This window comes from Rousettus aegyptiacus, unplaced genomic scaffold (genome assembly GCF_014176215.1).
Source record: "Rousettus aegyptiacus isolate mRouAeg1 unplaced genomic scaffold, mRouAeg1.p scaffold_m13_p_12, whole genome shotgun sequence".
NCBI lineage: Eukaryota > Metazoa > Chordata > Mammalia > Chiroptera > Pteropodidae > Rousettus > Rousettus aegyptiacus.
The window spans coordinates 39,407,886-39,431,389 of record NW_023416287.1 but is presented as its reverse complement, the minus strand read 5'-3'; the positions used below and the strand labels follow the sequence as shown (position 1 = coordinate 39,431,389).

Genomic DNA, 23,504 nt, shown 5'->3' with positions numbered 1-23,504 from the left:
GGTGCTTCTTTGTAAACCAGCCTCAGAGAGAAGCTGCACCCCGAAAATCGTTGCGAGCATTCACTGCAAGAAAGGATGGGAGGAACTTGGCATGCTCGGGATACTGTCGTTTAGAGTCACAGCTAGGGTGACCCCAGCTTGGGACGGACATCTGACCCCATCGCAAAGACTCCGAGGTAAGGTCCTGAAGGCGGAGTCTCCGCGGCCGAGCCTTCCGGCGCTCTCCGCCTGCCTACACTCTCCACCCCCAAGTCTCAGGTCCCCGCCCCACAGGCCGAGAATGGCGCCGGGAGGTCTCTGTGGTGGGACTGCTTGGTCTTTGACGTTTTCTCTGTGAGCCCTCCCCGCGGCTGAGCGCGGCCTCCGCCTCTTCGGCCGGCCTTCTGAACGCCACCGCCAGGCAGGAATTCCGGTAAGCCAGGCCCTGCGCTAGACGAGGGCGGCGGGGCGCCCTGGGCCAGAGATTGGCGGAAGATGGTGTCCAAAGGGATCCCAAGGCGGGCGTTGCGCGGAAGATTGAGTAAATGTCAGGGGCGGGGCAGGCTGAGGGGTATCCAGGGTGGCGGTATACCTGGGAGGCACGCGGAGCGTGGAAGATGTGGTAAACCAGGGAGGCGGGGATCGGATGGATGGGATAGCGCCCGATAGGGTCCTGGAGCCAGGAGGCACGCGAAAGATGAGGTAAAACGGGGATAGGGGTGAGGAAAGGAAGGGTGACGGCAGCGGCGGCTGCACCCTGGGAAGGAGCCAGATAGGGGCCTGGGGCGGAGGAGGGAGATGGGTGGATGGGGTACCTGGTAAGGGGGAAGGACACCGAAGGCCTAGAGCGGGGCGGTGCTTTCGGTTTGAGGGATGCTGGGGTGCTGGAGAGGGGACCCAGAGCATGGGGGTGGGCCAGATCCTCTTCTAGAGGTTGCACTGAGGTTTGCTCCCCGACACCCTACATATAGCATGTCCTGCCCCCCATGCAAATTCTCCAGCACCCCCCCCCCCACCCCAGCTAATCAGAAACTACCCAGGTAGCTCCAGCAATGCTTGTCTTTAAAGGGTCCTTTAGGTCAGGGAGTCCCCAAATCCCCAGGGCCGCGGACTGGTACCCTTCTGTCGCCTGTTAGGAACCGGGCCACAGCGTGAGGTAAGTAGCCGGCAAGCAAAGCTTCATCTGTAATTGCAGCTGCTCCTCAGCACTAGCATCCCGGCCTCAGATTCACCTCAGGTCATCAGGCATTAAATTCTCTTAGGAACACTGGTCCCTGGTGTCAAAAAGGTTGGGGACTGCTGCTCTAGGTGATTCTGATGTTGCAGTAGTTTAAGAACCACTGTTCCAAAGCAGAGCTTTGATGGGTTTGAAGTGGGGATGGAATCAGCCAGATCTCCTGTAATGCAAATGCATTATTTATCACAAACCATTGAAGTAGATGCTGTTATCCCCCTTTAACGGATGAGGCAGTGGAGGTACAGACATTGAACTTTTCCAAGGACATACATCAAGGAAGAGGAGAGTCCAGAGTGCTCCCACTGAACCAAGCCACCTATGAAGCCCAGAGGGCAGAGGTCTCACAGTATTCTAGCCCACCTCCTCCACCTCTTACCCTAGAAAGGTCAGGAATTGTTCTGCCTCCGGACCGGATGCGTTAGCACTGGGCTTCCCAGAGGCCCGGGGTCCAAAACTGGATCCCCACCTCATTGGGTGACACAGTGTCAGTGACTTCCTCCATGTGATTGAACAGACTTCTTGTGAGGCACCTGGAAGAACAGTGTTGACCTCACAGACTCATCTGGGCAGCCCTGGTCCCCAGCTTGATTCCTCTCAATACCTGCACCCTAGGAAGGGGAGCTCCAAGCAGTATAGCCTATGCAGGGTTTTCACACCACATTAGTGACATCTTGGCTGGGTAGTTCTTTGTTGGGAGGGGGGAGGGTTGGGGGAGGGGAGAGGGAGGCTATCTTGTAGCACCTTGTCCCTGGTGTGTGCCCTGGAGGGAAGCTTGGGTGAGATCTCTGCCTTGGAGTCTCTGCAATCTCCCCCCAGCCTCATCCCCTCCCTATGGGCTAAAGGAGGGGTTTTTCTGCATCCACAACCCACTCTCCTCCACTCTCACAAGAGGAACCTCCCTTACCAGCAGACCAGTCCTTCAGGACCATCTGTACTCATTTTTATTGACCCAAGTGACATTTCAGCACATTCTCTTTAAGAAACATTCCAATATTCCCAATGAAGCTGAGGGCCTTTGACTACCATCCACGGGGATGTGAGGTCTCTGCTGGTGGACCACAGAGTCCCCAATCTGTTGGGGGTATAGAGCAGGTAGAAATGACCAGAGTGCTGACCAAGGTGGGGCCTCTATCCCAGGTGACTCTCCTCCCTCCTGAAGTCACGCCTGGCCAGACCATTCCCTGTGTACCCACGCACATGCCTAGTGAAGACAGACCACAGGACAGGACAGTGTGGGGCGTTTTTGGACGCCATTCCTCAGCTTGTTTTCCTCATGTAACAACGGTTTCTCCAGGAGCTGTTTGTGTGTTGTGCCTATAGTGCCGCTGCACTTCCGACACAGCCACACAATGCCGGTCCCTATTGGGGGCAGCACAGAGCACAGCATTGGCTGTGCTGTCAGGTTCCCCGTACAGCTGCTGTTAGCACTCTTGGGCTGTCCTTGTGTGCCTGTGTCAGTGAGTCACCACAGTTGCGCTTTGGAGGGGTGAGGACATGTGGGTACTGAACGGTCATTGCCAAGTTGTCTTTCACAGAGGTGGACCCAGTCCCCTCCCTCCCCATTCACTATGGGGTCTCTTCTCTCTTCCTAGGAACTTTGGGCCATTTGATAGTGAAGTAGGGCCTCCTGAGGCTGGGTTTAAATCATTTTCCTAGCCCCTAGTCTTATCTACTGACTGGATACTTGTCTTTCTCCTTCTGCTGAGCACTTGTTTATACTCTCACCTGTTTCTCTATTTTTTTTTTCCTGTCCCTCAGGGCTGTGTTGGAATCTTTTATTTATTTATTTTTTGGGGGGGTGGGGGGCGGGAGGGCACACTGTTTCTTTGTCTCCTCTGTTGTTTCCAGACATTTTCCCTAGACCTTTGCTTGTCTCTTAATTTTGTTTAGAAACAGTTTTTTGTCCCATAGAATATTTACTTTGATGGAGTCGAATTAATCATTTTTTCTCTCTGGTTTTTGCTTTCAGGATTTTTATATGTGTGTGTGTGAAGGGGAGCAGTGGACCCCTTCCCTCCCTGAACCTTTAGAAGTTCAAAACCCTGTTTAAGAGTCAAAAATCGTTTTGACTGACCACTTCCCCGCTCCTCAGGCCTGTCTGGCCAGTGAAGAAAGCCCAGAAAAAGGTGGACACCTGGATACCTTCTTTTTGCTGCTATCCATAGACCTGGATGTCTAAGTACCTGTACAGAGAGGCCTTATCCCTAACTGACTTTATTAACACCTGATTCATTATTTCAGTATATTTGTTGAATAGTCAACATTTTAAAAGGTATCCAAGAGCCTGCATTCTTCAAAATGATCACACACCATTTATTTTCATAGTTAATAAATCACAATTTATACATTTAACAAATTCTCCAAACATTTAAGCATTAATCATGTATGTCTATTTAATCGAAATCTTCTGAACATTTAATTAAAGGCACAAATATAATATATCAAATTCCTGTAATATTTTCAATATGCACAACATATTATAATGGTTTCAAAATTAATCAGTTTACTTACACTAAAACTGGTTGGAAAAAAATCCAGTATCATGGATATAAATGTCTATATTCATTATTTATCTAGGCTGTATGTAATTTCACTATTACTTTTACATAATCAGGGTCCATCTTCCTAGGTTTTCTGGAATTTCACCACGGGGGTCACCTGGGGTCACTCCTGGACCCTAATTCTTTTTAGTGGGGAAAACAAATGGTTATGAAAACATAACCATTATTACGTCATCATCCTGTCCAGTGCTTTCACTTCACCCTGAAAAAGAAACAAACTCTTTGCTTGGCTGATAAGGCCCTGCTCGCTGCTCTGCCCTTACTTCCTGCCATCTGCTTTTACTGTTCACCTGCCCCAGATGTGTCGACCTCTTTGCCTTTCCTTCCACAGAAGTGCCAAGTTTGCCCTACCCCAGTGCCTTTGTGCTTGCTGGTCTCTCTGCACAGAGAGTTCTTCACCCAGACTTTTGCACAGTTGGCACCTTTGTTGTCAGTAGGGCTTAGTAAAAATGTCACCCTGTCTTCTAGGGTCTTCCTTGATTGACCATCCAAGCCATCCTCTTCACCTTCCCGAGATTGTCCCTATGAATTTACCATATTTAACTTTCTTCATACTTGTATTTATCTTGTTTATTTTTTTTTCTCTTGTTTATTTCTCTCTGGGTCTAGAATGTAAATTCCTAAGAGCAGAACCTTTATCTGTCTTGCTTTTCACTATATTCTTGGTGCCTAGAAAATGCTTGGCACAAAAGGAAGTAAGAAAACATTATTTGTTGAATTAATGGTGAACCAATGATTCTTGGAGTGCATAAATGATAATAGACCACTGCTAATTTTGTTGATAAATCACCCCAGAATACCCAAAAAAAGTACATGAAGTGGGAGGGAAAGATGAATAGGTGGAACACAGAGGACTTTTAGCACAGTAAAGCTACTATCTGACACTGTAATGATGGATACGTGTCATTATACATTTGTCCAAACCCACAGAATGTACAACACAAAGAATGAACCTCATGTAAACTATGGACTTTAGGTGGTAATGATGTCAGTGTAGGTTCTCCTATTGTAACAAATGTACCACTCCTGTGTAGGATGTTGATAATGGAGGAGGTTGCACATGTGTGGAAGCAGAAGGTATATGGAAAACCTCTATCTTCCTCTCAATTTTTCTGTGAACCCAAAACTGCTCTAAAATAAAGTCGTTTATTTTTTTAGTAGTGCATATTCATCAGAGATAAGTACAAACAGTATACACATATATAAAATCCAAAGGATTATATTTTCATTTTCCCTGTATGCCAAGCCCTTTCTCCTACGGTGACTGGCTAGGTAGATAATGGTGCCTTTTACAAGAAGGAAGAGGCTTAGAGAGACAGAATTGGGAAATCAGGAGTTCTACATTAGACTATATGAGATGCCTCTTAGCTTGGTAGGTAGTCTGAATCACTTTTCAGCATAAGTGTGTCACATTTTATTTACTAAATCTGGCAACCCTAAGCTGGAAGAACAAGTCTCAAGGAGCCACACAAGAAAGAAAATCAGCCAGAGCACATTAACATAGTCTTTATTGTAGAATACTAGGCACAAGAAGGCTCCAAAAGAATGTTCTGACTTGAGGAAGGAAGATGCAATGTTTTGTGGGTGTTAGCAGGGAGATCTTGGTCAAAGTTCAGCTAGACTTAGCTGCCCCAGTACAGCTACTTTCAGAAATACGAACAGAGCATTATTCTTAATGATGGCAGCATTGTCTGGGTGATCAGGACTTTATCAAGAGGGACGAAAAGGAGCAGGAGCTAAAGTCCTATGTAGGAGGAAATGGGGGGCACAGCTACAGGACAAAGACTTAGGAAAACCATGGCGGGCAAGTCTCCAGTTGTTGGGTGTCTCATGCCACAGTGAGTTTGGCCAAGATATTGGGCACTCTGAGGTCTAAGAGTTGTTTGGCATTGTGCAGGGGACCACTGGCCTGGGCAGGGGCATTTTGTGCTGGGAGGAGCAGGAGGGGTGCTTGCACACAGAGGGTCAGGTGAGACGTAGAGACGGGTGTGGGGCATGTCTTTGTAATCATGTCCTGAAGGGGAAGAGAGAATGGGGCGAGAACTAGAGGGTAGCTTGAGGTCAAGGGAGATTATTTTTCAGGCAAATCCTCGAGCAAAGTTTCTATTCCCATCTGATGATTCCACAGAGGTAGGAGGAGAAATTGAGGAGGGCTCCAAGGACAGGGGTCGAGGCTGGCCTAGCTGACATTTTACCTCCTGTTTCCTCTGCTGGGTAACAGAAGCAGTAATGGTCAGACCTTCTTGGGGTCTTGTGAGGACTAATGGAGTGTCACATGCCTCATTGGTAGTGGTGTCTATTAGTTTTTTTAAAGAGATTAAGGATATGGCACTGTCCAGGGCCCTCCAACACTGTTCTACTAAGAGTTCTTCCTCTCCGTGGTTTCAAGGGAGCCACATAGGAAAGCAGAATGGGCACCGGAGACCCTGTTGACTGCTCTTATGGTGCTCCCTTTGGTGGCAGGACTGGAGACTTCCTTGTCTCTATGCTCTTGCCATTACATGCCTCCCAACTGTGGCCAGGCCTCTTACATGGTCCTGGCTCAGTTTACCAGCATTGCTACAGAGAATGCAACAGGAATTTAAAGAAAGTGGTTAGTCCACCCCCATGGGATCAGGCTTAGAGAGTCAGCACAAGAAGCCTACTGGTTTCCAGCCATTAGGTCCTGACAAATGACCTGGGCCTTGGCCTGCCAGGTGAGGGCAGCTCCTCTGGCCAGTGGTGGAGACAGGTGTGACCAAAGGGGCAGACAGAGGGGCATACATTTCCAGTGTTAGCTGTTGCAAATGCTTTCGGAAGGTGAGAGTCATGTTAGAATAAGTCTGTCTTTGTTTCCATGGTTTACTGCCTGTTTAAGTCAAGCAAAGCCTGCTTGGCCCAGGTTCTGTAGGCCAGTAGGCAGGAACCATTTATATACCTTCCAAGGTGCCCCCTGAAGATATGAGGCTTCTCCTGTGCCCCCTTACTCAGTGTTTCCTCACACAGTCCTCACTGGCCCAGCATTTCCTCTGCTGACTTAATAAACTTGCTACTCAACAGTGTACTATCCTTGCCAATGGGAAAGTGGAGAGGGGGCCACTAGTGACACTCTGCTATATGCTGCTACAAGTTAAAACACGTAGCTATACGTCCCTGCTGAGCTCTTCCCTCTGCTCTTCCTGAATCTATAAATCCTCTGGAAAAAGTTGTACCAGCAATTGGGTGGAGTAAGCTCACCACTTCATTCCTTGCCTGAAACTGAGATCAGTTGTCAACGATGACAAGAGAAGGCAAAAAATAACATACTGAAAATAGCAGTGGAAAGATATACACATTTCATTAAATTTTAAAAAAAGCAGGATCTAGAACACTGATTTTAAAAATATATAAATATATGTGTGAGAACATGTGTGTGAGGGGGTGTGTGTGTGTGTGTGTGTACATTGGAAGGATATACACTAGGCTTAGCATTAGTTAATTTGGAACAGTAAAATTGTCAGTGATTGAAACTTTCTTATTTATACCTTTTTGTATTGTCTAAATTGTATTTTTATGAATACATTACATTTGTAATAAAATCAATAAAGTTATTTTTCTTTTGGAAGTAAAAGTAAATCGTGATCATCTTTCAAGAGTAGAATAGATGAGTAGATTGTCATATAGTTATACACTTGCATTCGATATAGCAATGAGATAAAAATGGATTCAGCAACATGATTGAATCTCACAGATTTAATGTCAACTGACAGAAACCAGATATGTAAAGAGTGTGATTTTATTGAACTAAATTGCAAAGTAAATAAAACACTACTATATTGTTTAGGGCTTCACTCATAGTATTGAGATGTAAATCATATACCATAAAATATCCCTTTAAAATGTATAATTCATTAGAAGCGAAAACACATTCACAAATACTTGCATGTGAATATTCATAGCAGTATTAATTATAAAAATAGGAACAACCCAAATGTTTATCACCTAATAAATGGATAAACAAAATGTCAGTTCATACAATGGAATATTATTTGGCCATTAAAAGGAATGAAGTACTGATTCATGCAACAACATGGATGAACCTTAAAAACATTATGCTAAGTGGTATCTTAATGCAGTTTTGTTTTGCATTTTCCTAACAACAAAAGATGTTGAGCATCTTTTAATGTGTTTATTGGCTATCGTATATTTTTGGAGACATGTCTATTCAAATATTTTGCCAGTTTTTAACCTGGGTTTATTATTGAGTTGTAAATGTTATTTATGTATTCTAGTTCCTTATCAGATATGTAGTTGGCAAATGGTGTCTCTCATTCTATGAGTTGTCTTTTCACTTTCTTGATAATGTCCTTTGAAATACAAAACTTAAGTTTAGATAAAGTCCAATTTACATAATTTTTCTTTGGTTGTTGGTATTTTAGTCATCATATCTAAGAAACCATAACCCAAATCTAAATTCACTAAAATTTATACTTATATTTTTTTCTAAGAGTTGTATAGTTTTAGCTCTTAGGTTTAGGTCTTTGATGCTTTCTGAGTTTTTACATATGGTTTGAGGCAGGAATCCAAACTTATTATTCTTTTGCATATAGCTATCCAGTTATCTCAGCAGTATTTGTTGAAGATACTATTTTTCCCCATTGAATGATGTTTGCATCCTTGTTGAAAAGCAATTAACTATAGATGCATGAGATTATTTATGGACTCTTAATTCTATTTCATGGATCTATAGATCTGTTCTTATGCCAATACTATACTGTTTTGATTACTATAGCTTCATAGTTAAGTTTTGAAATCTTGAAGTGTGTGTCCTCTAACTTTGTTCTGGGTTTGTTTGTTTGTTTGTTTGTTTGATTGATTGTTTTTGCTTTGGATTCTGGGTCTCTTGCATTTCTATTTGAATTTTAGGATCATCTTGTCACTTTTTCTGAAAAAAAGTTGCTGGACTTTTGACAGAGATTGTACATCAATTTGAGGAGTATTGCGATATTAATAATATTGTCTTCCAGTCCATGAACACAGAATATCTTTCTTTTTATTAGGTTTTTAAATTTTTCCTTCAACAATAGTTTTTTAGTTTTCAGGGTAAACGTTTTACACTTCTTTTGTGAAATTTATTCTTAAATATTTTGTTCTCTTTGATGCTATTTCAGATGCAGTTGTATTCTTAGTTTAATTTTTCATTTGTTTATTGCTAGTATATAGAAATAAAACATTTTTTTGGATTGATCTTATATTCTACACTTGCTGAACTTATTTACTACAATAATTGTGTGTATGTCTGTGTGCTGTGTGTGCATGTCTTTCTTAGGATTTTCTATGTACAAGATAACATCATCTGTAAATATAGTTTCATTTCTTCCTTTCTAATTCAGATGCCTTTTATTTCATTTTATTATCTAACTGTACTTGCTAGAACTTTAATTATAATGTTTAATAGAAGTGGCAATGGCAGGTATTTTTGTCTCATTTCTAATCTTAGGGAGAATACTGTTAATCTTTCACCATTAAGTATGTTAACTAGATTTCTCATAGATGCCCTTTGTCAGCTTGAGATAATTTTTTTTGTTTCTATTGTTTTTAGTATTTTTATCATAAAAGAGTGTGGGATATTGCCAAATATCTTTTCTGAGTAATAGAGCTGATTATGTTTTCCCACCCATTATTCTATTGATATTTGTGTATTGAACCAATTTTGCATTCCCGGGATAAATCCCATTAGGTCATGTTGTATAAGCTTTTTAATATGTCATTGATTCATATTGCTAATATTTTGTTGATATTTTTTGTGAATATTCATAAGACATATTGGTCTGTAGTTTTCTTGGGTGCTCTTTGTCTGATTTTAGTATTGGGGTAATACTTGTCTTGTGGAACAAGTTGGGAAGTGTTTCCTCCTCATCTATTTTTTGGAGAGAGAGTTTGCGAAAGACTAGTTTTAATTCTTTAAACATTTGGTATACTTCACCAGTGAAGCCATCTGCTCCTGCTCTTTTGAGAATATTTTTTATTACTAATTCAATATTTTTGTTATTATAGGTCTATTAAAATTTTAAATTTCTTCTTGAGTTAGTTTTTGTGTATTTCTAAGAATTTTTCCACTTTTTCTAGGTTTTCTAATCTGTTGGTGTACAGTTATTCATAGTATTCCTTCATAATTATTTTCATAGTTGTAAATTTGGAAGTAGTGTACCCTCTTAAGTATTTCAGGCTTCTCTCTTTTTTTCTTCATCAGTCTAGGTAAAAGTTTGTCAAATTTGTCAATCTTTCCAAAGGGCTAACTGTAGGTTTCATTGATTTTCTTTATTTTTTTTCACTTTTTATTTATCACCACTCTAGTCTTTATTACTTCCTACCCTCTACTATTTTTTTTTGTGGCAGGGAAGGGGACACGTACTTTGCTCTTCTTCCCCATGTTTCTTAAGGTGAAAAATTAACTTGACCTCTTCTTTTTAATATTGGCATTTACAGCTATAAATTTGTTTCTAAGCACTGAGTACACAGATCCTATAAGTTTGAGTATGTTGTATTTAAATCTTCATTTACTCAAATTTAATTTTCCAATTTCTCTTCTGATTTCTTCCTTGACCCATTAGTTATTTAAGAGCGTGTTGTTTTAAATATTTGTGAATTTTCCACGTTCTCACTTGTTATTTATTTCTCATTTCATTCCATTGTAGAGAACACATTTTATATGATTTCAATCCTTTTAAATTTGAGACTTGTTTTTTGCCTGATATGGTATGTCCTGGAGAATGTTTCATGTGCATTTATGAGAATGTATATTCTGCTCTGGTTGGGTAGAGTGTTCCTACAGATGTATTTTTATCTAATTGGCCTATAATGTTGTTCAAGTCATCTGTTTTCTTGATGATCTTCTATCTAGTTGTCCTATTGATTATTGAAAGTGGAGTATTGAAGTCTCCAGCTATTATTGTTGAATCGTATTTTTCTACCTTCAGTTCTGCTAGGTTTGGCTTCACGTGTTTTGTGGTTGTTAGCTGTATATATACTTATAATTGTCATGTCTTCTTGATAGATCAAATTTTTTATCATTATCAAATGTCCTTCTTTGTCTGTAGTGACAATTTTGTCTTAATGTCTATTTTGCCTTATATTAGTAAGGCACTCCAACTCTTTTTGGGTACTGTTTTCATGATATGTCTTTTAAAATCTTTTTACTTTTAACCTATCCATTTTTTTGTTTGTTTTAAAACTTGTTTTTTCCTCCTTTATTGAAATAGAATAGACTATTAGTTGCTCATATTTACATTGTACAATTCAATGAGTTTTTTTTCAATTACAATTGGCATACAACAATATACCAATTTCCATTGTATAGTATAGTGATCAGAGATCCACATAACTCACAAAGAAATCACTCCACTAAATTTTGTATTCCTGTTCCCCCTTACATTTTAATACAACATTATTAACCATCTTTCCCATGCTACACTCTACATCTCCATGTCTGTTATGCAACTATCCATTTGTACTTCTTGAGCTCTGTTTTTGTTCACCACCCCCCGCAACCTACCTCGCATGTAGTCGCACTCAAAATATTCTCTGTATCTATGACTTTATTTCTGCTTTTGTTGTTGATGATGTTTATTTTGTTCTTTAGATTCCACATGTACGTGAAATCACATGATACTTGTCTTTCTCTACCTCACTCATTTTATTCAATACAATACCTTCCAAGTTGATCAAGGCAATATCTTTTTTCCCTTACTTTTAGGGTGTGTGTGTCTTTTAATCTGAAGCGAGTCTTTCGTAGGCAGCATATGTAGGGGTCTTGTTTTCTTATCCATTCAGCCACTCTATCTTTTGGTTGAAGCACTTAATTCTTTTCCATTTGAGGTACTTATTGATAGGAATGTAGTTATTACCATTCTTTATTCATGTTTTGATACATGTTTTTTCTTCTTAGAGAAGTCCTTTCGACAATTTCTGTAACATTGGGTTGGTGTTGATAAATTCCTTTGGCTTATTTTTGTCTGGGAAGCTCTTTATCTGTCCTTTGTCTCTAAATGATAGCTTTGCTAGATAAAGTATTCTTGGTTGTAGTTCCTGGGTTTTCATCATGTTGAATATTTTGTGTCAAGCCCTTCTGTCCTACGTAGTTTCTTTTGAGAAATCAGCTGCCAATCTTATGGGTGCTTCCTTGTAGGTAACTAACTGCTTTTCTCTTGCTGCTTTTAAGATTCTCTCTTTGTCTTAAACCTTTGGCATTTTAATTATGGTGTATCTTGGTGTGGGCCTCTTTGGGTTCCTCTTTCTTAGGACTCTATGATAGTTTCCTGGAGTTGTATGTCTACTTCCTTCACCAGGCGAGGACAGTTTTCCATCATTATTTCTTCAAATAGCTCTTCAACATCTTGTTTTCCTTCAAGTACCCCTATGACATGGATGTTTTATGTTTACTAGTGTCCCATAGGCTTCTTAAATTATTGTTATAGTCTTGGCTTCTTTTTTCTTGCCGTTCTGATTGAGTGTCCTTGGCTTCCCCATTCTCTATATCAGTGGTTCTATCCTCTTCTTTATACACTCTGTTTATTCCATCTAATACACTCTTCATCTCAGATAGTATATTCTTCATTTCTGACTGATTCCCTTTTATAATTTCCATCTCCATGTTTATGTTTTTTATCTCTTTGTTAAAGTTCTCACTGAATTCATCTATACTTCCTCTAAGTTCACTGAGCATCTTTATAACCAGCGTTTTGAACTCTGCATCTGTTAGATTGCTAGATTCCATTGTTCTAGGATCTCTGTTCTGTTCTCTCATATGGTTTCTGCTTCTTTGTCTCTCTATTTTGGCTGTTTTTCTGTGTCTGTTCCTATTTACTAAGCAAAGCTCCTAAGTCTCCCAGTCTTATTAGTGTGGCTTTGTATGGTAGGTGTCCAGCGGCACAGTCCTGAGAGGGGTTCAGCTGCAGGCCAAATTTGGCCCCAGCTTGTACCCTTCCAGAGCTACCTGTTAAGATTCAGTAAGCAATCCAGAGATGCTATCCTATAGTTCCCTCAGAAGGCCACACCAGAAACTGAAGCCAGATGCCACCAGTGTGAGTCTTGGTGCCGTTCAGCAAGGAACACTGGATTCTTCGAGGTCACAACTGGATGTGGCTTGAGTGGGGCCTTGAGTTGGGGTAGCCAGACTCTCAGGGAATCCTCTGGGTGGAAAGACCTCTTATCCAGTTTGGTGATACCTCAGCTATGGTGTCACTGTGTCCAAACACTGAGTGTTGGGGAGGGCTCAACAGAGGAACAATGGATACCGCGAGCACTTCTACCTGGGAAAGAGCCTCACTTCTGGCCCTCACTCCAACAACTCAGTGTCCCCCTTAAGTCCCTGTCGCCCCCTGTGCAGCCAACCCATCGCTGGCACTCAGAGTGAGCGGATCCTTCACCATGAAAGACCATTCACAGACATGACCCCTTTAAGAGGTATCTGCAGCCTGTGTCGCACTCAGCCACTTGGGACTGGGAAGACTTGCGTTTTTGTCCCCTCCCACCTTTTACCATTGCAGAGTAATTATTTCTCTCTCTAGTTGTAGTGCTTCTGTTTGTCTATATCTCTGGTGACTTTCCTTGTCATTTGCTCTGTTTTTCTGTCACAACTTTGATGTGGTTGCAAGAGGAATGAACAAAGCCTCTATCTACACCATTTTTCCTTGTCTCCTCAACCTATCCATTTTATTTAATGTAATCACTGATTAGGATTTTTATCTCCCATTTTGCCATTTATTTCCTATGTCTTATGGGGTTTTTTTTTCTGTTCTTCTAACATCCATTACTGCCTTCTTTTGAATTAGATGGATATTTTCTAGTGTATCATATTTATTCTCTTATTTAAAAATATACATATATATTTTAGTTATATTCTTAGTGGTTGTTCTGAGGTTTACAATTAGCAAACCTAGCGTTATAAACTTAGCTTATAACGTTCTAATACAAATTAATAGCAATTTAATTTCACTAGTATATAAAACTTTGTTCCTATATAGTTCTGTACACTTTCCCTTTGTGCTTTTATTGTCATACAAACTGCATTTTTTATAGATCGTGTACCTATCAACACATTGATAATTACTATATTATGCAGTTGTCTTTAAATCAGGTAAGAGAAAAAAGTTACTAACCCTCAAAAAATGCATTTATACTATTTCTTATATTTTCCTATGCAGCTACCTTTATATTGTTCTTTATTTCTTTTTGTGAATTTGAACTACTGTTTAGGTTCCTTCATTTCAGCCTGAAAGACGTCCTTTGGTATTACCTGTGGAAAAGGTGTGTTAGTGACAACTTCTCTCAGTTTCTGTTTACCTGGGTATCCTTTAATTTCTCCTTCATTTTTTAAAGGATACTTACAATGCTTATAGAACTCTTAGTTGACAGTTTTATTCTTTCAGCACTTTGAAACTGTCATCCTACTCCCTTCTGGCTTCCACGGTTTCTAATGAGAAAAAAACTGTCAGTTTTATTGAGGATCTCTTATATATGAGTTGCTTCTCCCTGCTTTCAAGATTCTCTTTGTATTTGACTTTTGACAGTTTGACAATGCTGTATCTTGGTGTGGATCTCTTTAAATTTATCCTACTTGAAATTTGTCGAGCTCGAACATGGAAATTTTTTAAATCACATTTGAGAAGCTTTTGCCCATTATGTTTTCCAATATTCTTTTAGACCCCTTTACTCTCTCCTCCTTTTCTGAGACTCTCATTACTTATCGGTTGCTGTGCTTGATGGTGTCCTACAGGTCTCTGAGGACATCTTCATTTTCCTTTTCTATTTTCTTTTTGTTCTTTAGAATGGATATCTGTTGACTTATTGTTAAGCTCAGCGATTCTTTCTTTTCCCTGTTCAGATCAACTGTTGAGCTCCTCTAGGGAGTTTTACATTTTGGCTATTGTATTTTACAACTCCAGAATTTCTATTTGACTCTTTTAAAAATAATTTTTATTTCTTCATTGATATTCCCAATTTGGTTAGAGTTTATTTTCATACTTTCCTCTAGTTCCTTAAACAGGGTTTCTTAAATTCTTTAAACATTTAAAATAGCCGTTTTAGAGTTTTTGCCTACCTAGTCCAATGCTTGGGTTTCCTCAAGGATAGTTATTATTAATTGCTTTTTCCCCCTGTGTATAGGCCGTGCTTTCATGTTTCTTTGCATGTCTTTTTTTTTTTTTAATTGAAAAACAGATATTTAAAATTATTTAATGTGATAACTCTGGAAATCAGATTCTCCCCTCTTAGGGTTTCTTATTATTGCTGCTAGTTACAGTTGTTTTTTGTTTAGTGACTTTTCTGAACATATTGTTTAGTCTATATTCTTTACTGTATGTGGTCTCTGCTTAGTGGTCAGGTAATGACTGGTTAGAGATTTTCTTGGATGCCATGCCTGGAACCAGTAAGTCTCCCAGGCTTCGCCAAGGGGTTCTGTGTTCGTATTGGGACATACATTTAACATTCAGTCAGTTACTTATAACTCTGCCTTAGCCTTCACTTTCTGTTTGTGCAGAGACTCCAAATCATCCAGGGGTGAAAGCTTAGGACCTTCTCAAGCAATTCCTTAGCATATGCCTAGTTCAGTATGGGTGGCCTTCTAAATTCTCAGAAATGTGTAGGAGCTTTTTAAAACCGTATAGGCATTTCATTCCCCAGCTTTTCCTTTTAGGATTTTGGATAGTGTATTATTTACCCCAGCTATTATTCACTGCTTCAAGCAGCCACAAAGTGCCTATAATTGTTTTCAACAAATGTCCCTCAGGGGAAAAGCCATTTTATACTAAGTGAACTACAGGTCAGGTGAAATACACAGTCTACAAGTGGCATCCAGTGAATCACCTGATAGGCCAAATAATAGCAGTTCTTTGAGAGTGAGGCTTTGAAAGTGCTCTAGCTCAGGCTGTTGGTTTTTAATTAAGGCTGCTGCAGAGCCAGAGAGCAGGGGATAGGACTAAGGCAAGTTAAAACATTCTGGACATTACAATGTTGTTGTTCTTGCTGAGATTCAGCATTTTTTCTTGAATAAATATTGCCTATGTTGTTCTAGGTCTTTGATTAATTTCCAGAGTTCTGCAAAAGTTGGTTTTGACAATTTTTGCCAGTTTTCTAGTTTCTTTTATGAAAGAGAGAATTTTCAGGGGTCCTTGTACCACCAGTTTTGCTGGTTCCATTTCATATATTTTAATGCTCTTTTCTGTGTGTTTGGTTTATTTTTCCTCAAACATGTGCATATTAAATAAAAATTTTTGTAAATTAGGGTTGCAGGAAGCCATGTAGAGTGGGCACCAAGTTAAAGGCTGCGGATTGGCAAGAGTGATGCCAGCAGCCCTAGGTGGACAGAAGGGCCTGAAGACTTGCAGGGTGTTGGCCCCATTGGGGTCAGGAATTCTGCCCTACAACCCCTGTTGCTTTGTGTCTCCCAGGTTAAGGCTACCAGGTGCTCAGCTGTGCTCACATGGATGGGACAGAGACCCGACAGAGGAAACCAGAGGAGCTAGTGCTGCCACACACCCTTAGCACAGGAAGACTCCCTACAGTCTCAGGAGATGGACCTCTATGTGTCCCGGAAAGCCAAAGGGTGGCTTCTAAACCACTGGGGACCGAGCTCAGCAGGGAGACCACCTTGTCCATTGGCCTTCAGGTGACAGTGCCCTTCATGTTTGCAGGCCTGGGACTGTCCTGGGCTGGCATACTTTTGAACTACTTCCAGGTAAGGGGGAACTCAGTGGTGGTGGGGCCACTGTCTACTGTTGACCTGGAAAGCAGACAGCTGCACTGTGGACTCAGCTTGAGGTGTAAGGGGCAAGGCCTTCTATTCTCAAATATAACTTTTCTATAAGCCATGTGAAGTTCTTTTAGCTACTGATGTCAGAGACTAAATTTAACCTAAGTTAAGCTTTAATATATAATTGAATTGTCTAAGGAGTTCAATTTCAGGCCTGGCATAATCCAGGTGCTTAAATTATATCAAGATGCTGGCTCTTTCTGTATTTCTTAGCTCTGTTTCATTTTCAGGCAAAATTCTGTACCTAGAGCTAGGGAAGAGTAGCCCTTGGCAGTCTATCCTTTGTATGTATGCTTTAAAAAGAGAGAGAGAAAGAGATCTCTTGTCAATATCCACACTAGTCTCAAAAAATTAACTCTGATGTCAAATGTCCACTCCTATTTCAATTATCATTCCCTGAGTGATGGCATGCTCTGTTCAGCCAGCCTGACTTATGTTGTCATCACTCTTTGAGGGGAGGCAGGGCCCCCTGATTTATACCTTATCAAATCCTACAGAGTGAAGAACTGGAGTTAGCTATCAGACAAAATAGTTACCCATGTACCATACCTTTCCTGTTCATCCACCTTCAAAGCCCCATTTCCTTCATCAACATGCTTTTTAAAAGTCTTCCCTGGAAAAGCATAGTACCCAAGAATACTTTAAGTCATTACTGGCTAGATCTTTCCTATTAGTTGGCAACCAGCTGAGAACAAAGATTGTCTTGAGTGGGGCAGGCTTGGAGAAGCAGGGCTCACATGCCCATCAGTCCCCACCTCTGCCTTACTCACTGCTACAGGGGCTCTGTGCCAAAGGGATCCTGTGCCCACGGTCTCTGTGCCCCGCCCCTCACTGATTTGGAAACAATCAGGGTTTGAGTCCCACTCTGCCACTTAGCTGTAAGCCAGGGGGTTTAATTTTTTTTTAAGCAACACTTAAAAATCAGGAGATTTTATGTAAAAATTCAAATTCCTATTTCTCTTGAAAGCTTGGCAACTTGTAAAACATTGGACCCACATTCCCTCATGGCCACCATCAGTGGTTGCTGCCCCCTCTAGGTGTCTGTGTTCTCTGGTTTGCCACAGTCCCCACCATCCCACTTCACTGTTATCTGTCTGGCCCTGACTGGAGTTCTCAGTGACCCTCCCAACACCCTTGCTGTCCAGTTCATAACATCACAGCACCAGTGACTGCCAGCTCCATTCCCAGGTTCCACCTAGACCTTGTCAGGCCCCATGATAGTTATCTCTCAAACTGGAGACCCTATCCAAATTCTGCTCAGTTCTATTCCCTATGTTTGGGCTCTCTGTGACTTCTAGATTCTTGGCCCTCTTCTTTATCCCAGTGACCTGGTCCTCTAGCCCCTTTTAGCACATGGCAGTCAGCACTGCTCTAACCTCAAGAGCACTTCAGCACTTGGCTTCCATGTATGAAGATTTTCTCCCATGAATTCCCTCCTCCCCCACCCCAGTGGCACCTCCCACACCAGCCTACTCGCCACTCTCCTTACTTTTGGTCTCACTCTCTGCAATTTGTTCTCAATACCAGCAATTTTCAAGAAGTCTGTTTTACTGAATTTTTTTTTTTTAGTATAACATCACTGAGCATGTTTCCCCCCCACACACACACACATGCACATTGATATACACACACGTATGTATATATCACATGTGTATATTTATTTTGACATATATATATTTATATACACATTCATATACATAAATCCCCTCTAGTTTAAAAATTATATACACACACAGACACACACACATTTACACACAGGTTTGTAAATTACATGTGGTGAGACAATATACTGTGTTGCTTAAGAGCCCAGAATCTGGGGCTAAACTAATTGGGTTTGAGTTTGACCTATGTCGCTTACACATGCTGCTCTCTGTTTCCCAGTTTTCTAGTCTGTAAATTAAAAATGACCCTATACTGTTGTTAAGAGGACTGTAAAATGCTTGGAACACTGCCTGGCATTAGAAAGCACCCAGTGAGGGTTTACTGCTGCTATTCTAGTTGCCACTGATATTCTATCACATATAGTGCTGTGCAGATTTTTAAGAACTCATATGAAAGGGTAAAAATTAGTCAGGAATATCAATTTTGGCTTTTCTTTCATGCGCCATTGGATTGTTTGCACCCCATGTGGTGGGGGAGAGGGTCACTGCCTGAATGCTGTGTCAGGTGGATCTCCACAATACAGACCTTTCTGACTAAAAATCTCTGTTGAGTTCTCTATTGCAAAAGGAATAAAATCAAAACTCTTAAAATGGACATCCAAGTGTCCTGGAGTCACCTTGGCTGTATCAGTTGAGTTGATTTCAGCCACAAATACTAGAAAACCTGACCTATAGCGGGTTAAATAAGAAAGAAATATGTGATCTCCCAAAATGAGATTTCCAGGACAGGATAATTTCAGGGTTAGAAAGTGATGTCATCACTCACTAGTGATGCCTCCAAGGACCCAAGATCTTTCTGGAATAGCTTTGTCCTCACAGCCACATCATGTCCGGAGAGATAAGAATGGAACATCTGTTCTGGTTCCTCCCACTTAAGCATGAAGACACTTCCCTAGGAGCCCCCCGCAGAGCGCTCAACTTCTCACTGGCCAGATTTGATGCACGTCCCACTTCGAAATCAAGCACTGGCAGAAGGAATGGTATGGCCATACTTGGCTTGGCCTGATTGGGCTAAGCAGAGAAGAGGGTCACCTGCCCTACGACGTGGGTTCCTTTGTGCAGTTGTGTTCTGTGGAGAAGGATGAAAAGGGGCAGTGGTGCCCCATTGGCTCAGTGCCAGCGTGGCCCCCATCCTACAGCTCCACCCAGCCGGTGCTGCATTCCTCGCTTGTGTTGTCTACTCCCTTCCCTGTATCTTCCTTCCCACCAACCCTAAGTAGAGAGGCCTCCTGTCATCCTCCCTGATCCCGTTTACATAGGCAGTCTTTCATGCAGCCTTTCTTCAGATGCCAGCCCAACATTTCACCTTTATGTGGGACACTGCTTCTACAGCTAATGGGATATTTGCCATCTCCTTTCACCTTGTGTATTGATCTGATGCTCTACATAGTTTGAATATGAACTGCCTGAGAATAGAGACTGAAATTTTTTTATTGATTTTTTTTTTTTCTGGAAAAGGTAAAACATTTATCTGGTTCAGTGTTCAAAAGTGTCACAAGTGTGCACAAGAACAAAGCTCCCCAGTCTACCTAGAGATGACCAGTAGGCTCCAGGTGGTTGTATTTTCTCCTGAAGCTATTTTATGCATGTTCAAGCAAGTCTTTATATTTACTCATCTGTCTCTGTATGTTTTTTCTCACCCTTTTACCCAAGTGGTGGCATATTCAAACTGTTGAATGCTCTGCTTTAACTCTACAATATGTCTTGAAGATTATTCTTTATAGATATATTAAAAGTTGCTTTGTTTTTTAAATAATTGTTCAGTATCATATCATACAGATATACCAGAATTTATTTAACCACTTCCCTCTCGTGTGTTTTTAAATTTAACAACTTATTAGTTTGCTTGGGCTGCCATAACAAAGTACCATATACTGTGGGGCTTACACAACAAAACATATTTTCTCACAGTTCTGGCAGCTGGAAATCCAAGATGAAGGTGTCAACAGGCCTGATTCCTTCCAAGATTTCTCTGCTTGGTGTGTAAATGGCTGTCTTCTCCCTGTGTGTTCACATGGTCTTCCCTATGTGTGTGCCTATGTCCAAATTTCCTGTTCTTTTAAGGACACCAGTCATATGGGATTAAGGCTCACTGAAATGACCTTATTCTGATTTAATTACCTCTTTAAGGGCTCTATCACCAAATACAGTTATATTCTAAGGTACTCGGGGTTAAGGCTTCAATTTGAGGGGGACACAATTCAGCCAATAAGAGCAGCTTAAAATAGTATCCTAACAAATGCTGCATTGAATAACCTTGACATTTTATACATGAGTAGGATACATTGTTACAAATAGATTTGCTGGGTCAAAGGGTACATGTATTTGTGACTTTGATAGACATCGCCAGATCACCTACCCTGAGGGTGGGACCAATCATACTCCCTCTAACACCATACTCATCAACATAGTCTGTTTTTAGCTTCTTTGATCTTTCACTCTCTGTTAGATGGGGAATTGCCTTTCATTGTACACTGTATTAGTTTCTATTGCTGTGTAACAAGATCTCAAAACTTAGCCACATAACAGAGCACTTGCTTATTATCTCATGGTTGCAGTGGGCTGAGATCCAATTTAGCTGGGTTTTCTGCTTCAGGATCTCTCATGAGGCCACAATTGAGGCATCAGCCATGGCTATAGTCATCCTCCCAGCTCACCCACGTGGTGTGGGCAGGATTCAGCTCCTGTCAGGTTGTTGGACTGAGGGCCTCAGTTCTTCATTGGTTATTGCCCAGAAGCCACCTTCAGTTCTTTCCCCTGTGGATGTCTCCAATGTGGCATTTGCTTCATCATCAATGTGTGGTCTGAGAAGGAAATAGAGTCTGCTAGCAAGACAGAAATCACTGTATTTAGTAATCTAACTACAGAACATCTTTGCTTCTTTGGCTAGAAGCAAGTCGCTAAGCTCAGCCCACACTTGAGGGAAGGGATGTCACGAGAGTGTCAGTACAGGCAGCAAGGATCTTTGGTATTACCGAATTCAAGGAGTTCATTTTGCCTGCATGCATCAAAGCCAGAAGATACAGGAGTTTGCAGCAAATAAAGTAGTTGATTATTTAAGGAAATGGTGCCAAGCCCAGAGACACTGATGAGCTAGCGCTCAAGGACCTGGCTTCCCAATGACCTCTGGGGGATAAGTTGGATAGAGGAAAATTCAGTCATGGTAGCTAAGGAAGTTGGGATCATGGCCTTTACTGATTGGTCAGGGCTAGGGTAAAAGGCAGTGGATCATTGCATCAGGTCCTGATATCAGTCATGGTGTCGTCTGTGTGGTTTCAAGGGGATGCCAGTAGGGTTGTTCTACTTTCATGGGTGCAGAGCTGCAAGATGTTATTGTTAGTTTGACAGAAACACTTTTTTCTATGGTCAGTGGACCTAAGGCTTTGTTCCTAAGACTGATGCTGACCTAAGGGTGTAATGATTAAGGGAGCAATTGTCCAGTATGCGGAAAGATAAGGAAAGTAAAGAAGCAAGTGACCAGAAGGCCAGTTTCAATCAAGAAGAAAGAGAAGAAAAAAAGTTACATTGCAGTTACATTGAGGCCATGGTCAAGGGCTGCCAGCCATGTACAATGTAGTGTAATTACTTATCATGAGTGAGTGAGGATGAATATCCTTGGATATTTCTATTTATATTTTTTGCCCCTGCGGATGGGTATCTTTTCCTTATTGACACCTAAGTGCTCTTTATATATTAAAGTCATTTATCTCTTGACTTTCCTTTTGGTGGGTTTCTTGCTGTGATATATATACATATATATATATAATCAGATTAATAGTCTGTGTCCTCCTTAGAAACAGAAGCTCCCTCTTATACAGTTCTCCAGCCGCTGCATGCCCACACAGGGCAGCATATATTATGAGGTTAAGGGACAAGTTCATATGAAGAAGACAGAATTCTACTCTTTGTCATGAGTCAGCTCTCATTGTTACATATATCAGAAAATCAAACTGGCAGTCCTCAGACTTCTGTTGGTCTACAGAGTGGTCAAGAACCATGGGCCCCATGTACATAGAGTAGAGATAAAGAGGAGGGAGTATCTAACAGGGATCACATTTTTCAGTAAAGACATGTAGCAGCCAAGAAAGACAGGGAGGGCAAGTAAACTGGCTCAGGGGAGAGGCAAGGAGCTAGGGAGTTTTGTGAGGGAAGAGGTTGGAGACTGGGTTGAGCAACCCAGAAGATGAGACTAGCCTTTTGTGATTGACTCCTCTTTTCCCAATTGGTGAGGGAGGGACCCTGACCCTAGGGTCATGGGGATGGTTGAACATACAGTGTTAAAACCACCAACCCCCTAAAGACACACAAAACACCAGAACTCAGTGAGTTATAGGAAACACACTCTTTATTCAGCCAGCTGGGTCTACCAGTGGTGTGCAGACCCCAAATTAAGCAGCCCCGAAATGTAGAGGTACAGGGTTTTTAAGCCCAAAATCCCATTCTTCATTCTGTCTAAACATAAAGGTCTATTTCTCTTTTATTCACTGCCTGTCAACCCACAGGTCGGTTGTGCAAGCAAGGGTACAAAAGCAGAAAGCTTATTGTTAGAATGTTATGTTCCTATGGGCGATAGCCAAGCAGTAATTTCCTGCAAGTAATACATTTCTAGCAGTCATTTTTCAGCCACCACAGAAGTGCATAAAGTTAAGATCTTGCCTGCAAAGTCTGTGTGGTAACAGAGCTGGTGAGGTACCCTATGAGAAACCTGGAAAGGATATACTATGTCCTTTCAGAGTTGAAGGTCAACTGTGGTGGAGAGTCTATTGAAATAGGCACTGAACAGAACATATTAGCCAAATCTGTAGTAGCAAAATATTTACTGGTTGCTGACTGGATGGAGTCAGTAATCTCAATAACATTAGATATCAGGAATGGGGGTCTCAATGGATGGAATTATAGCATTAAGGCTGCGGTCATCTGTGGTGAAACACCCTACTCTATATAATTTCTAGATTTAAGAACAGGCCAAATTGGACTTTTAAAAGAAGAAACAGTGGCGGTAATCATGCCTTCACTAAGTTAGGTCTTGTATGAAAATGTTCAATCCTTGAAGGCCCTGTGTTAGCTTATGTAGGGCTGTATTAATTCCTTTAATGGTGTGAGGGAGGGAGATGTCCATGGAATCTTATTTTGTCGAGCCAATTCATAAGTCAGACTAAGTGTCAGAAGTGCTAGAGAGCCAAACACAGATGGTACCCAAAGACCTCACTCTGGGATATGGTCATTTAATAATAGGTCTTACATTGTGGGCCAGGACGACACTTTAGGGTGGGTGAAGATTGGCAGTTCCCAGGAGA

At 41.3% G+C, this 23,504-nt stretch overlaps 1 protein-coding gene across 9 annotated transcripts in view; it reads left to right on the top strand.

Annotated features, from left to right (window-relative positions):
- Positions 1 to 71: 71 nt before the first annotated feature.
- SLC41A3 (solute carrier family 41 member 3) overlaps positions 72 to 23,504 on the top strand; it is a 102,663-nt gene continuing 79,230 nt past the window's right edge. For 2 of the 9 annotated variants that reach the window (XM_036229734.1, XM_016160541.2), the window contains exons 1-2: positions 272 to 412; positions 16,185 to 16,471. In XM_036229734.1, the coding sequence (XP_036085627.1) occupies positions 16,217 to 16,471 (255 nt within the window). In that variant the 5' untranslated portion in view covers positions 272 to 412; positions 16,185 to 16,216. The other 7 variants (XM_016160534.2, XM_016160536.2, XM_016160538.2 and 4 more) reach the window with 7 other exon arrangements.